At 38.8% G+C, this 17,642-nt stretch overlaps 1 protein-coding gene across 1 annotated transcript in view; it reads left to right on the top strand.

Annotated features, from left to right (window-relative positions):
* The window catches only part of LOC126249453 (nose resistant to fluoxetine protein 6-like), an 82,471-nt gene extending 71,639 nt beyond the window's left edge, over positions 1–10,832 (top strand). Inside the window, exon 13 of the mRNA XM_049951106.1 lies at positions 10,555–10,832. Within this exon, the coding sequence (XP_049807063.1) occupies positions 10,555–10,680 (126 nt within the window). The 3' untranslated portion in view covers positions 10,681–10,832. The remainder of the gene's footprint in view (positions 1–10,554) is intronic.
* The last annotated feature ends 6,810 nt before the right edge of the window (positions 10,833–17,642 follow it).

Raw genomic sequence — 17,642 nt, 5'->3', positions numbered from 1 at the left:
TAGCTTTGCATTTGCTATGCAAATATTAGCTGGTGCAACAGACATGAATACAAGGAAAATTGCATACCACAGCTACTTTCAATCAGTTGTAAGGTATGGTATTATTTTTTGGGGAAATTCAAGCAATATATTGCACATACTAAAGTTACAGAAAAGAATAATAAGGAACATGTGTACTGTCCATCCAAGGACATCATGCCACCCACTATTTGAAAAACAACAGCTATTAACAGTTCCCTCCTTATACATCTATGATATTATCATCTTTCTACATAGCAATTTAGAGTTATTCGAGAAAACCTGTTTCAATCACACGTATAACATGAGAAAAAAAGACAATTTTATGCTTCCCACTCATTGCTTAAACCTATATGCGCAGTCTCCTCAGTATATGGCAATGAAAATTCATAGCAAGCTAAAAGGACAGAATGTTCTGAGTATGAACCTAGAAACACTGAAAACAAAGCTATATGATATACTTGTCAAACGCTGCTACTACACTGCTGAGGAGTTCATGAAGGATGAACTGAATATTTGAGCAGGATAAATTTACATATAGTCTTGTGTGTAAATGTAGCTGTCCTTCACAAAAGGGATGAAAGAAAAATAAAAGTTTATATTAATGTTAAAATTCTTTGTACCAATTAGGCCTAAGTAGTGTTATCCATTTTTTTGATGTGTCTCCTGTACACTAATCATATGATTAGAAATTGTATATGTTATGAGACGAATAAAACACTATTCACCTCCCACATTACATTAACCTGACTCTGGGATAACCTCCCATATTACATTAGAAAACTAAATAACAACTCCAGCTTCAGAAGACAGACAATGTCATATCTATTAAAACAATAATAGTGATTACCATTGTCTTTTTACACTCTCATAATCCTTGTACTTCCTTCTTTCCAACCTGATCTTGCTCGTTTCCCAGTATTCCTGGCCGATGCAGTCTCCTTAAATTTACTTTCCCCAGAACTCTCTATAACAGAAAAAAATCTGCTCTGTCCACTTAAAAATTCTTCTTATATTGATTATTGTCATCATCATTATTATTATTGTTATTATTATTATTATTATTATTATTATTATTATTATTATTATGACTACTATTATCACTATTAGCGTCAGTAGCTGCAGCAGTACAAGAAATGCCAGTATTAACATTGTTAGTTTATAATCAGTATAATTTACTCACACCACTACTTCAGACACTCAAGCCATCTTAATACTAGTTGTCATAGTAAAATTGTTATTTCTAAGGTAACAGGAAGTAATCTCATGCCAAGATATGATCTTCAAAAGTATTACCACAAATAAGACTGAGTCAAAGAATTTTCGACTAAATAAACCCAGTATGCTAGACTCGATGCTGAATGTTCAAGAGAATGAAAGTAACTTCTGATGTGCTTCAAGGAAATGTAACAGGATTACTTACATTAGCAGTACCAGTGCACATAAATGATTTATCAGATACGATTAGCAGTATTAGATTATTTGTGGATAATGCTATTGTCTACAGAAAAGAGTTGTCACTGGATAAGGCAAGAAAATTCAGAACTACATGGACAATTTGGTGTAATGAATGTCAGATCTTGAAATGTAGGTAAACACATCATAATGTTGATGGCAAATGGAAATAACCCAGTAGCATCAGACTGCAAAATTAGTGGTAAACTTTTGGAGCTTGTTGCGTTGTTTAAATATTACAGGGTAATACTACAAAGAAATAAATGTGACAAACATTTAAAACCAGTAGTATCAGAGATGAATGGTAAACATACATTAATGGAGTGGGTTCTTGGGAAGTGCAATGTGTGTGTAAAGGAAATGGCATAAAGCACTGATACAACCATTTTTGAAGTACTGCACCAGCATTTGGAGTCCTTATGAAGTAGGTAGCACAGCAGCCATCACACAAATCCATAGATATGCTGTAAAGATCATAACAGGTAGGTTAAATCAATACAAAAGTCTAATAAAAATGCTCAGGGAACCAAAAAATTAAAATATTTTCAAGGAAGGTGATCTAATTGACAAAATTTAGAAAACCAGTGATCCAGGGAGACTGTGTAACAATTATTCTACCTCCATTGTACATTTCATATGATGATCATGAGAAAAAGATAACACGAAGTAGGTTGTGCACCAAGGCATATAGACAGCCATTTTTCCTTCACTCTATATACAAATGGAATAAGACAGAAAAATTGCAAATATTTGTATGAAGTATTATACACCATGAACTGCACAGTGACTTTCAGAGTATAAATATAGATGTAAATGTAAACCTTCTGCAGGTACGTGAAGTATGTAAATTTTCCATGTTACCCTACCATAGTGTCATCCGCGCAGTATTACCATGATGGAAATATTATTTCATGTATGCTAAAAATCAGTAACTTATAAAAAAAGGTGTATGCTATTGACAGTACTGGCAAATGCCTGCAGATATCCACTTATATATCAAGATCATGGATATTTATTCTGTCAGAATAAGTCAAGTGAATTTAAACAGTGCATTATTCGAAATCTATCTATAAGATAGATTCCACAGGTACTGTACCTGCCTAAGTACAATGCCACTGTCAAGCTGAGAAGTTAGGGGAGTACTACACCCAGTCAATACTTTTGTAGTCCCAAAAAATTAAATGATACATGCCAAGCAATTATAAACTGTACTGCATGAGACAATATTATTGAAATCTGTATAAAAAACCAGTTGTTATTCAGAAGCTGTTGTTGTGGACATTAGTCTGAAGACTGGTTTGATGAAGCTTTTTGTGCTAATTTATCCTTATCAAGCCTCTGTATAACTACTGCATTCTGCATCTATTTGCCACAGTAGTCAAATCTCTATCACTCTCTGCAATTTTTATCCTCCTCCCTCCCCTGCATTACCCAACTGATGACCCCTTGATACCTCAGAATGTGTCCTAGAAGCTAACCCCTTCTTTCACTTGAGTTTTACCATAAATTTATTTTCTCTCCAATGTTCCTTTCAAACTATGGACAGCCTCTGGTTCTCGCTGCTTATCAAGGTTCCATATGTTTAATTTCCTACATCTGTGCTATTTCTTCAGTTTTAATTTGCAGTTAGGCCAGACAGTGTGCTATTTTTTAACTGGTCATTGCAACTGAGTCACATTCTACACTAATGTGTTTTGTGGTATTTTCTGAAGTTGTCCATGTATCCTCAAGATTCTCATGCCAAAAGAATTTGCAGTTTCTCATGTGCATCATTCAGAGAAGCAAGTTAAGATGATATAGAACCTCTTGGCCCATAAGGTAGCACAAAGAAATGTTATTCCACTGAGTACCTCAGCAGGTAAGAAGTGAGCCTGCAGATGAAGCAGTTAAGAATGCATTATCAGATGTAGTGTAGCACAGTGTGCCTTTTCCCACCATGGTTTTACTTTGCAGTAGAGCTGGGGTGGCCAAGAATTATGCTCGTGAACCATGCTCGGGCTTGCATGCCATAGTGCTCAGCTTGGCTGCACACTGTACCTACTGCCATGACACTGTCTGAGCTTGAGGAGGGGAAGAAAGGGAAACTGTGAATGCACTGAATTTGAAAGGCAATTCAGTCACCCTGCATGTGACTAAGTTTCATATTTTATATCTCTCAACAAAATAGATCACAAACAGAACTAAGTTTCAGTATTATTTAATTATTTTTGACATGCTGAAGATGTAATGTAATTTTTACCTGGTACAAACTGTCAATATATGTTGTTGACTGAAAATGCAAATGGTCTCAGAAATGACTCAGAAACTGATGTAAGACTTTAAATGTCATCAAAATGTTTAGAAAACTATCCTTGTAATTTTTCAGTGCCATACTTAATTCTTAAAACCTCACGTTTTCTTTGATGCCAGTGAGTTTAGGGAACTGGACTGTGTTTTTTGTCAGAGTTTGTTCCTTCTGAAAGACAATTTTCTTTTCAAATGCATCCCCATCAAATTAAGAACAAGTTCTTCTTACCTTGCAATGTCTTTCTGTGAGCAGTGAACAGTCAAGACCATTAAAATTCAAGCTCTACAATGCATTCCAGATGTTCTAATTTTCATTCCTGCTCTCCTTTATACATGATAAATTCAATGACAGTGAGTTTTAAATTTAAAAATTTTTTCCAGGCATGCTCTTTGCCTTAACTAATATTCTTTTCAGTAATATATAAAGTCTTCGCACTCTTTGTTCAATTTCATTAAAACTGTTGCAATGTCATTTCATACCAAATTTGTGGTACCTGTGGACTGTGTGACTGCAAAATATACAGGGTAAGTCACTAACTATTGCCACCTAGAATAACTCCGAAAGTATGATAGTAGCTGAAAGGTTTGTGGGACAAATGTTGCGTGGAGCAACGGGGGCAATAATATGACACTGGTTTTTTGTTGCTAGATGGGGACCCCACCTAGCAACAAAAAACCAATGTCATATTATGGCCCCCTTTGTCCCATGCAACTTTTGTCCCACAGACTTTTCAGCTACTGTCATACTTTCGCAGTTATTCTTGGTGGCAATAGTTAGTGACTCACCCTGTATACTGAGAATTTTCATCCCCCTTTTCTGTCATTCTCATTCATATTAAAGGATGTGATAATAGATTGCTACACTGCCTCTTTTTATGCAAACAGCCACTGGACATGTGAATATCCTTTACACCATGAACAAATAGGGATGCATAAACAGTAGTGACACAACAATTACACTGAACTGAGCAATTCCCTTTAAGGCAGCATCCTCCTCTGCAACAATAGTATACTCCAGTGTACAATACTTGAAACATGCAGGTTTCTGAATACTTCATTAAATAGAATCTGTTTTGTATTGTGACAATAGGATAAAATTTACTCCAGGGGCTGATTTGTGTCCTGCTTTATCAGCCAATGAGATTATCTCTTTTCTTTAACAGTTAGGTAGGAGATTTTAGTAGTTTCTTTATGTAATCAGCTAGTCAAATTTCATGACATAATGTTTTAGCTCCTGTCCCAAGTTTGTATTTTAAACCAAAAACCATGTTAACATATCAATTTTTATGTGATCCACTATAAATATGTTAATGTGCCTGAGAGAAAGAAGGCTAATTTTAACAAAAATTTTCCTACCAGTATTTGTGTTTTAGATACGTTAATCATATTTGTCTCAAAATGGTTTAGTCAGAGCCCCAACAACTACTCTGTTGGGCATCATCATCATCATCATCATCATCATCATCATCATCATCATCATCCAAACTGTCAATAGTGATTTACTACTCAAAAGCTTTGTTGAATAGTAATAAATCCCGATCCTCCATTAACTTGCTATCAAAGGATAATAATCTTTGATGAAACAGCAGTAACTGTTGCTACAGACCTTCTTTCTGTTGTATGCTATACAGACTAACCATCTCAGTAGATAAATCAAAATGCCTGTCAGTCTTGCAAAATATTGCTAGAGTTATCTTATGGCTAATGTGAATTATATGAACATATTACTATAACACAAGAAAGTTGCTATAAGAAATTAGATTATAATAGAAACTAATATTTTTATCTGGGACTCAGGTGTGCCTCTTAAGGTTTGTCAGGCACATTTCTCTCATTTTCTCTAGTTTTTGAATCGATATTTGCAATTTGTAGATGGAATGAGCCCAAAAAAATACTTTGCATTTGTTTTGTGCATTTCCCTTAGTGAACAGAAAATTGTAGTTTGCTTCTCATTACTAACAAAGGTTTTAAAAATGATATATATATTGTGTGTGTGTGTGTGTGTGTGTGGGGGGGGGGGGGGGGGGTTATAATACTGCTGCATGACAGCAGCAGACAATGTGATGTGGGCTGGTACATAAGAAATGACAAGTCGGGCAAAGAAGACATGGCAAATACATGTTAACCAATGTTTTGGTGTCTATTGTTGTCATCAACTGTATTAGAGACAGACTGACATCAAGCCTTCCATTCATAGTACTAACACTGTCCAGTGCTGTGTCACTTTAAATATATATTTGTAGACTGGCCAGGTATTTCAGTTACCATATCCTCATTTACCCCATCTCAAGTCTCACTATGCTGTTTGTCTGCTACTGCTTGTAGCAAGTGCAACTCAGCTGCTGCTAGTGTACATGTTATTCTTCATGTTTTACTGTCACTGTTAATATGGCTCAATAAACTGAATATCAAACCAGATTAATTTTACCACTTTAATGCATGGACATATAAAATATTACATACTTTTGTTTGTTTCTTTCTTTTAAAAAAAGTAAATCCATATTTTCCACTGTCATTTGGTATTGTATGAAACATGTGATGTGCAGTATCTTTTTGAGCTGAAGTCATCTATACATTGCAAACATGAAATTTCAAATATTTAACAAAATAATCACAAAAAAAAAAGTACTGAAGTATTGAAACTTCCTGGCAGATTAAAACTGTGTGCCCGACCGAGACTCGAACTTGGGACCTTTGCCTTTCGCGGGCAAGTGCTCTACCATCTGAGCTACCGAAGCACGACTCACGCCCCGTACTCACAGCTTTACTTCTGCCAGTATCTCGTCTCCTACCTTCCAAACTTTACAGAAGCTCTCCTGCGAAACCTTGCAGAACTAGCACTCCTGAAGTATTATTTGAAACAGCATGTTACACCTGTGATTTGACTACTATTATATCTCTGTAAAAAACAGTTATAACGTATTCTCTAAGATGAGATGTTGATGGGGATACAAAACTACAGGTAAATATAAATCTGATGAGTTTAACTTGAGAAGCATATCTGCACAAATTAAAGTGGACTTTCTGTCAATTTGATTCATCTCTGATACATTGTTCTCATTTATATTATGTAATATTGTTCCAGTTGCTCCATACATTACATGAATTCAATAATATTTCCAGTTATTCCTTTTTTTTACACAGAAAGTCATTCTAATTGATAATCACTTGCCTTAATCATTTCTCTCATATGTCTAAAATACTTTGTTTTCTGATAAAAGAATCATTTAAAGGAGTACAAATATTACAGTACAATTAATCTAAAAGAGATACCCTTTTTATTTTATTTTATTTTATTTTATTTTTTTTTTTTTCATGTTCTGATGATCCACATTGTGAATATACATCACAGGTTATGGAACATACACTCCTGGAAATGGAAAAAAGAACACATTGACACCGGTGTGTCGGACCCACCATACTTGCTCCGGACACTGCGAGAGGGCTGTACAAGCAATGATCACACGCACGGCACAGCGGACACACCAGGAACCGCGGTGTTGGCCGTCGAATGGCGCTAGCTGCGCAGCATTTGTGCACCGCCGCCGTCAGTGTCAGCCAGTTTGCCGTGGCATACGGAGCTCCATCGCAGTCTTTAACACTGGTAGCATGCCGCGACAGCGTGGACGTGAACCGTATGTGCAGTTGACGGACTTTGAGCGAGGGCGTATAGTGGGCATGCGGGAGGCCGGGTGGACGTACCGCCGAATTGCTCAACACGTGGGGCGTGAGGTCTCCACAGTACATCGATGTTGTCGCCAGTGGTCGGCGGAAGGTGCACGTGCCCGTCGACCTGGGACCGGACCGCAGCGACGCACGGATGCACGCCAAGACCGTAGGATCCTACGAAGTGCCGTAGGGGACCGCACCGCCACCTCCCAGCAAATTAGGGACACTGTTGCTCCTGGGGTATCGGCGAGGACCATTCGCAACCATCCCCATGAAGCTGGGCTACGGTCCCGCACACCGTTAGGCTGTCTTCCGCTCATGCCCCAACATCGTGCAGCCCGCCTCCAGTGGTGTCGCGACAGGCGTGAATGGAGGGACGAATGGAGACGTGTCGTCTTCAGCGATGAGAGTCGCTTCTGCCTTGGTGCCAATGATGGTCGTATGCGTGTTTGGCGCCGTGCAGGTGAGCGCCACAATCAGGACTGCATACGACCGAGGCACACAGGGCCAACACCCGGCATCATGGTGTGGGGAGCGATCTCCTACACTGGCTGTACACCACTGGTGATCGTCGAGGGGACACTGAATAGTGCACGGTACATCCAAACCGTCATCAAACCCATCGTTCTACCATTCCTAGACCGGCAAGGGAACTTGCTGTTCCAACAGGACAATGCACGTCCGCATGTATCCCGTGCCACCCAACGTGCTCTAGAAGGTGTAAGTCAACTACCCTGGCCAGCAAGATCTCAGGATCTGTCCCCCATTGAGCATGTTTGGGACTGGATGAAGCGTCGTCTCACGCGGTCTGCACGTCCAGCACGAACGCTGGTCCAACTGAGGTGCCAGGTGGAAATGGCATGGCAAGCCGTTCCACAGGACTACATCCAGCATCTCTACGATCGTCTCCATGGGAGAATAGCAGCCTGCATTGCTGCGAAAGGTGGATATACACTGTACTAGTGCCGACATTGTGCATGCTCTGTTGCCTGTGTCTATGTGCCTGTGGTTCTGTCAGTGTGATCATGTGATGTATCTGACCCCAGGAATGTGTCAATAAAGTTTCCCCTTCCTGGGACAATGAATTCACGGTGTTCTTATTTCAATTTCCAGGAGTGTATTAGTTTTACAAATTTGTTGTGGTATTACATAAAGAGTTCCAATGTGTTACATATTAAAGTATCTACAGCTTAGGTTCTATTACACAAAAATAAATTTAGCAGTTAAATAAACATTACAGAAAAAATAAATATCACAGAAAATACACTCCTGGAAATTGAAATAAGAACACCGTGAATTCATTGTCCCAGGAAGGGGAAACTTTATTGACACATTCCTGGGGTCAGGTACATCACATGATCACACTGACAGAACCACAGGCACATAGACACAGGCAACAGAGCATGCACAATGTCGGCACTAGTACAGTGTATATCCACCTTTCGCAGCAATGCAGGCTGCCATTCTCCCATGGAGACGATCACAGAGATGCTGGATGTAGTCCTGTGGAACGGCTTGCCATGCCATTTCCACCTGGCGCCTCAGTTGGACCAGCGTTCGTGCTGGACGTGCAGACCGCATGAGACGACGCTTCATCCAGTCCCAAACATGCTCAATGGGGGACAGATCCGGAGATCTTGCTGGCCAGGGTAGTTGACGTACACCTTCTAGAGCACGTTGGGTGGCACGGGATACATGAGGACGTGCATTGTCCTGTTGGAACAGCAAGTTCCCTTGCCGGTCTAGGAATGGTAGAACGATGGGTTCGATGACGGTTTGGATGTACCGTGCACTATTCAGTGTCCCCTCGATGATCACCAGTGGTGTACGGCCAGTGCAGGAGATCGCTCCCCAAATCATGATGCCGGGTGTTGGCCCTGTGTGCCTCGGTCGTATGCAGTCCTGATTGTGGCGCTCACCTGCACGGCGCCAAACACGCATACGACCATCATTGGCACCAAGGCAGAAGCGACTCTCATCGCTGAAGACGACACGTCTCCATTCGTCCCTCCATTCACGCCTGTCGCGACACCACTGGAGGCGGGCTGCACGATGTTGGGGCATGAGCGGAAGACGGCCTAACGGTGTGCGGGACCGTAGCCCAGCTTGATGGAGACGGTTGCGAATGGTCCTCGCCGATACCCCAGGAGCAACAATGTCCCTAATTTGCTGGGAAGTGGCGGTGCGGTCCCCTACGGCACTGCGTAGGATCCTACGGTCTTGGCGTGCATCCGTGCGTCGCTGCGGTCCGGTCCCAGGTCGACGGGCACGTGCACCTTCCGCCAACCACATCGATGTACTGTGGAGACCTCACGCCCCACGTATTGAGCAATTCGGCGGTACGTCCACCCGGCCTCCCGCATGCCCACTATACGCCCTCGCTCAAAGTCCGTCAACTGCACATACGGTTCACGTCCACGCTGTCGCGGCATGCTACCAGTGTTAAAGACTGCGATGGAGCTCCGTATGCCACGGCAAACTGGCTGACACTGACGGCGGCGGTGCACAAATGCTGCGCAGCTAGCGCCATTCGACGGCCAACACCGCGGTTCCTGGTGTGTCCGCTGTGCCGTGCGTGTGATCATTGCTTGTACAGCCCTCTCGCAGTGTCCGGAGCAAGTATGGTGGGTCTGACACACCGGTGTCAATGTGTTCTTTTTTCCATTTCCAGGAGTGTATATTACTCAAAAATAAATGTTTACTGTCATAAATAGAAAGGATCACAGTGGTAAATCTATATTCATCAAAATAACTTTATGAACAGCTACAACACAAATTAACATCACTAACTGTCTTCATAATGAACTTGAGTAGGCTACATTTCATAAAGGCCTCATTGTTTTCCAACATTTGTACTATTGCCATAAAATTAGAGTTATACATTTAGACTTATAATGCTATTTCTCAGTTATCAGGAAAACTTGTAGAGTACCTGTATTTCATCCTATTTCAGTGTGATAAAACACACACACACACACACACACACACACACACACACAAATAGTAAATAAATGTTGACAGCTAAGATATGTGTCAGTTGTCCAGTTTATTACATCACTAGAAGCCTAATTATGATTATTTCTGCTTATTTTTGCAATTCTCCTAATGCAGTATTTAATGTTGCAGGTTGTCTTGTATCTTGGAAATGTAGTGGCAGCATTCCTCCTAGCATTTGTCATATCTCTAATGCTAGAATCTCCAATTGTCAATATTCTAAAATTAGGAATGCAAACAAGAAAAAGGGACAGCTGAAAGACAGCATAAATATATTGATAAATTCTTCTCGGTTATCAGCTGAGTGGTGGCGTCATCTTGTCACAACATTTCAATGAGTTTCATACCCATCATCTTCTGGTGAGAAGACTTCATCAGTGGAATACTCCAAGAAAGACTGCAATCGCATATAGCATAAATATGTTGTTTTCAACAATATTCCATGATTTTATTGTTGTGGAATGATCAGTTGAAAATGAATATTTTCATTTTGCTAGGAGTGTAACATGTTCCATTTAAAGACACATATTTTAAGTTATTTATACTATGCATTTATATGAGTTTTTCAACATGTTTAAATCAAAGGTGAAACAAAGCTGAAAATTCTTTTATGCAGTATTCTAGCATTCCTGACACCATATGCTGTTAAATGTGCTTATTTGGAAAACATACTGTTGGAACCAGTGACATATTGAGAGTTCCATTTGCAAAGAGGTGAAAGATACTTGTATTACGTCACAATTCATTGCAGAATACCGGATATTTTCATCTCTGATGTTTAAAAGGTGGTTGTACTCCTTAAAGACATCACAATAAAAAAAGACTGTAGATTTTGATGGCAGCATCAGCAGTGTGCAAAAATTTATTGTGTTAAGTAAGAATGCAGTTTCTGCCAGTTACATGTATAAAGGGTATATGCATGTGAGTTGAAGTCAGAAAGTATTTTTGCCTCTGTAGGCAATATAAATGTATGACTACATCAATATCATATGTAATCTGCTTATGTTGCAGTGGGCTCATTATAATTTTTTTTTTTAAAAATTGATACGAAATTGTGCATCTATCTTTTGTGAATATTAATGAATCTGCTGTGAAAAAAATAAAATGAGAAATAAACTTGTGTTCTAATAAGAAAGGGTAGATAAATATCTCATCACTTGGTATTCATCAATTACCTTAACTGTTGTGCAGGGTTAAAAATGTCCTCATAGTAACAGATCTCAACTTACATGTGTAAAAACATCAGTGAACCTTTTGCACTGATTTTCTTTTTAAATTAAATTAATCACATTGAATCCGTCTCACAGAGAATAGGCTCTGTGATGTGGTAAAAGTCAAATATATATATTTGATTTTATGTAAAGTCCACCTCTATAGCCAAGTGATCAGTGCAGCTAACTGCCTTATGTGGAACCCTGGTTCGATTCCCAGTACTGCCAGGGATTATTTGTGTGTGTGTGGGGGGGGGGGGGGGAGGGGGGGGGGAGAAAGAAGTGGTACAGGGTGCACACGCCCTTGTGAGACCAACTTAGGAGCTACTCGATTGATTAGTAACAGCTCTAAGGTCAAGAAACCTGGCAATGACTGGGAGAGGGGTGTACTGACCACATGCCCCTCCATACTGCAACTGATGATGCCACTGGCAGAGGATGACACAGCAGTCAGACACAATTGGCTCATCTGGGGCCAGAACACAAACACTCTTTCTTGAAAAGCAATACAATGAAATTACTTCTCATTACCAAAGGCTATTAAATTAACTGCTAATTCTTATTATAATATAATCTAGAAGAGTAAATTTAACAGTTTTTGTTAAGATACTCCTCAGAAAAGTAAAATGAGTTTTCCGATGGAAAGTTCCGTACTTCAGTCATAACTCGTCACTTTGTCTACATGGCATTTAATGTACTATGTCAGCTTGTTGGAAACATCTGATCCATACATATGTCTCCTTTCCCTATTAATGTTAACTTCTTGAAGTCTTTAGAATTAGGTTTTGTTCCTAGAGATATTTTTTTACAAAGCAGGAATATTTGTAATTTTTGTACATGCTTTTTTAATTCCTGTGTGCTAACATGCACAGTTATTATTAAGTCACAATTAAACAGCAATAGAACAAGTAATAGTTCACTAATCCTGAATGAGATGGCTCAGTGAGAGCAATCAAACTTGATGGTTGCAAAATAATAGCATAAGATTCATAACTCCTCACAACGCCATTATCAGCACACCAATTCATAGTTCATATAACAATCCAGAATCCAATGCAGCAGAGAGATAAGTGGAGTGGGGATGCACAATAGCAAGTCACTCAACCACTTATTTCATGTTCAGATCTCCAATCATGTTTTGTAGTGGGCCACAGAAGGATGTTGTACCTTTTGAATCATTAAACCATGGGACACCAACAGCTGCCTGCTGGCTGTTAGATAATGTTATCACACTGATGTGAGTGGTTCTTGGGTGTGGGCAGAGGCAGCCTGACATGCCACACAGCAATGTGATATGGGCTGGATTTATGTGGACCATATTGTAGGTTGTCTCCAAGGAACAGAATTTAGAATCTGCAAATGTGTACCTCTAATGCAATGTAAGCTATGCACAATATCTAAAACACCCACACATCTTCTGTATCATCCATCTTCAAAGTATCATGTAAATTGAAGTGCTTATAGTGAAAACTGAGAAACAGGTTTACTTGTGATAACTGAATTAATATTAGGCAAACACTGAACAATAGTATAGTTGCTAATCTAAATCATAGAGATCAAAGTAGATAAAATGTGTTAGGTCATTACAATCCAGCCAGTTAAGGGGGTGGTAATCTATTTTGTATGAACTAATTTGAATCTATTACCATCAGCTGCAGTATTGTAATTGAAGTAACAGATTTTATATATATATATATATATATATATATATATATATATATATATATATATATATATATATATATATATATATATATATATATATATAATCTAGCATCTGACCAGCTGAGCTATGACTTCTCCACATCTTTACAGTCCTTATGGGTGAATTTTATCCTTCCACAGGTGGGTAGTGACCTAAGAGGAAAATGGCTACAATGGTGTTATCATTATCAAGTTTTTGTGATTCGCTCATAACCCATATTTTAATATTTATTCCATATTTTTATATATTCTCCATATTTTTCCACATTTTGTGTGTAAATGCACAAGAATATTTGTGCTCTTATTGCTTACCCTACTAGATTTCTTTAGCATCCAATAGTGATTCAAATTCCCCCACCCAGCCAGGAAATCTGCAAATTCTCTGCGAGATCACTTATTCCTCTTCTTCTGAATGGCCACCCAGGATGCTTACTGCCAGAGCCAACCCTAATATACACTAAAACACACACATGCATTGCGGATAACACTACTGCTTGCCTGATAGTCTTCTCTTTGCACACAGTTTGTTGTTAGGTGGTCATACATCTCAATTTTTTTTTAAAAAACGCCAGTCTAGTCTTGCGTTATATCCACATGCATATAGCCACATCCAGAAGGTGAAAATCATCTACATGGAGCTGATGCGCTGATGCTATATTCCAAGCACTTGATCCATTAGAATATGCATTTTAATGCTGGGCAATTCTGCTTAATACGACATAGCAACAGGTTTTTTTATATATCCTCAAAATGGTTTCCAGCACTACCCTGCTAAATTTTTTGCTGATATGCATATTGCTCCTATGTATCTAGCGCCTACATTAACAACTTATGGTTTTTGCAGCAAAGTTTGATTACTCCCTCCATATTAATAAAGATATCCTGTATTTCCGTTGCATATCCATTTTTTCCCTTTTTTGATATTTTATATTCTTCTTCGCAGATGGATCTCTTAGGACCACGCGTAATCAACATTTGTTGGCCTTCCTTTTCGCCCAGTATTCCTTCATAAACAACGAATGGGCTAGCTTTCGTTGCGTAGACCATGTATGTCGGTTGGTTTTTCTCTCTTCTTCCTCAAAACCCCGTGTGTTTGTGATTTTTCTGATTTCATTCCTATCATGTAGGTCTTTTTCCGTCTGTTTGTACCAGTTCGGTCTTGTGGTTTTGTTCTTTAAAAATGTATGGATTTTGTGCGTTAACCTGTTTGAGTCCATTCTTTCTAAGTGCCCCATGAATTGGATTCTTCTCATGCGCATTGTGTCTGCTATTTTGGAGATATTTTTATATATTTCTGCATTGGGTTTTGGATAATGTACCCCATCTTTAGTTCTTGGTCCTAGGATTTTCCTCATTATCTTATGTTCTTTCACTTCTAATTCCTCTTTTAGTGTTCTGTGTTGAAGGTTTAGTGTCTCAGATGCGTAGAGAGCTTCGGGTCTAATTACTGTTGTGTAGTGTCGTATTTTGCAGTTCCACGAGAGACTCTTTTTGTTGTAAATGTTTTTTGTTAACTGAAACGCCGTCTCCATTTTCTGGACTCTTGATCTGACAGATTTCTTTTCATTACAATTTTCTGCAATCCATTCACCTAAATATTTAAATTCTTTTACTCGAGAGATGTAGTTATTACCAATTTTGAGATCATAAGGTGCATCTTTGACGTCAGTCATAAATTTTGTTTTTTCAAATGAAATTTGTAATCCTATTTTAGCTGCCTGTTCTTGTAATAATTCTAGCTGTTTCTGTGCATCAGTAATGTCTTGTGCGATCAGTGCCATGTCATCAGCAAATGCTAAACAGTGTAATTCTATGCCCTTATGTCTTGGTCCCAGTCTGTGTGCTGGCGCACCTGCTTTTTTCCATTCTCTAACAACTTTTTCAAGAGCACAATTGAAGAGCACTGGGGACAGTACATCCCCTTGTCGTACTCCTGTGTCTATTTCAAATTCTGTGCTCAATTCTCCCATAAATTTTACTTTGGATTTGGTCTCCATGAGTGTTTCTTTTATGATGTTTGTTGTCTTTTGATGTAGTCCAAATTCTGCTAATACTTCAAAAAGGGATTCTCGGTCTATACTGTCATATGCTTTTTTAAAGTCGACAAACATGATGACATAACTTTTGTTTGAAGTACTATGTAAATATTTCATTGAGTTTTTCAAGTTAAGGATCTGTTCTACACAAGATCGACCTTTTCTGAACCCACCTTGGTATTCGCCTAGTTTTGAATCCAGCTGAGGTTCTTCGTGGTTTAGCAGGGCATTAGACAGAATTTTGTATGTTATTGACAATAAAGAGATTCCACGATAGTTGTTGGGGTCTGTTTTACTTCCTTTTTTGTACAGAGGATGTATGATTGCAGCCTTCCAATCTGTGGGGATTTTTTCAGTTTTCCAGATATAATGTATAATTTCTTTGAGTTTTGCAATAAGATTTTCTCCTGCATTTTTCCATAATTCTGCGATGATTTGGTATTCTCCTGATGCTTTGTTATTTTTCAGTGACTGAATTATCTCTTTAATCTCTTGTAAACTTGGTGGCTTTGAGTCTGGGTTTCGTTGTGTACGATGGAACTCAAATTTTTCTGCAGGCTTTTCACAATTCAGTAATTTAGAAAAGTATTTTGCAAGAATTTCACAGTTTTCGGTGTTGGTATGAGCAATTTCCCCATGGTCATTTTTGAACTGGAGTGATGGAGGAGAGTACTTTGTTAATTTTTGTTTGAATACTCTGTAGAAATTTCGGGAATTGTTTTTCTTGAAATCATTTTCTATGTCTTGCAATTTTTTGTCTTCGTGTTGTTTACAGACTGTTCGTATTGCTTTTGTGACTGTTTTCCTGGTATCTTTGAGATCTTCCAGGGTCTTTTGATTTTTGTTGCACAACCAATTTTGCCACGCCTGTTGTCTGAGATTTATCAGTTGGTCACACTCATCTGTCCACCATGGGTGTTTACGTGTGCTTGTTTGCGGTGCTACAGTTTCAGCTGCATTTAAAAGTCCTGCTTGCAGTTGTTGCCAATTTTGTGGTTTTAAATATTGCGTTTCTTTTGTAAATTGTTCATTGCCATTTATCTTTTGTACATCATATTTACGGTGTGGAGATTTCTTAGTGAATTTTCTTTTTTCTGGAATGACATCTAGGGAGAATTTTGTTGGGTAATGGTCAGAATCTAGGTCTAGTCCATTAAGGACTTTAAGTTTCATGATTTCTACTGTATTTACGCGGGAGATCATTATATGATCCAACTGATATTCACCTAGTAATGGATTAGGTGAGATCCAAGTTTTCGTTTTCGAGGCTCTTTGCTTGAAAAATGTTGATTTGAAAAATAGGTCATGGTTTTTGCAGATTTCAATGAGTCGCATGCCATTCCGGTTGGTCTGTGTATGCCCTGACCATTTACCTACCCAATATCGATATTTCTTTTCTTTACCGATTTGTGCATTGAAATTGCCCATAAGGATTTTGACATGGTTATTTGGGATTTTTTGGAGAATATTATCTAATTGGTTCCAGAATTCTTCTACTTCTTCTATTTTGTTTTTGTTAGTGATGTTAGTTGGTGCATGTCCGTTGATTAGGGTGTATATCTTATTAGCTGATTTTATTGTCATCGTGGAGAGCCGACCCAAGTAAGATTTGAAAGTTGCGACTGAATCAAGTATTGATGTATCTACTATAAATCCAGTTCCAAATTGTGGACAATTTGCCATGACTCGTTTTCCAGGTTTTCCTTTGTATATCCTGTATCCTTCCGAATCAAAAGGATTTTCATCTTTATATCGTGATTCCTGAAATGCAATAATTTTGATTTTACGTTCTCTGGATTTGTCCAGGATGTTTTTTAGTTTTCCCATTTTTAAGAGAGAATTTACATTAAATGTCATTAGCCAAATTCTAGATTTTGGTTTGATTTTCTTATTACGGGGTTTTGAGGTACTCCGATTTACCTCCATGCACACTTCTGTGGTCTCCCCAGAATCCGAATAGACCACTTGCGGTTTTTCAACCGTGGGATTTGACCCACTGGGGTAATTTGTCTTTGAAGGTGCTGTATCCATGTTGATTTAATTGGACTGGGTTTGTGACTGAAATTGAGATTCAGTCTGGTTAAGCTCAGAGTTCCACTTCTGAGTTTTATAGATTAGCCGCCACTAACATGTGGAACAGACGCTGTAGGGTTACTGCCACTAACCTGTGGAACCGTCGTGCCCTTTGTCCAAATAACCTTGGACGATAGCTTTTATAGTATCCCAAAAAGCAAGGTTGCCTCTTCTGCCAGTTCCGCCGTACCGATGA

The sequence above is a fragment of the Schistocerca nitens genome, chromosome 3 (assembly GCF_023898315.1).
Source record: "Schistocerca nitens isolate TAMUIC-IGC-003100 chromosome 3, iqSchNite1.1, whole genome shotgun sequence".
Lineage (NCBI taxonomy): Eukaryota > Metazoa > Arthropoda > Insecta > Orthoptera > Acrididae > Schistocerca > Schistocerca nitens.
Note: the sequence above shows the minus strand (reverse complement) of the source record. Positions and strands in the feature narration are given on the sequence as shown.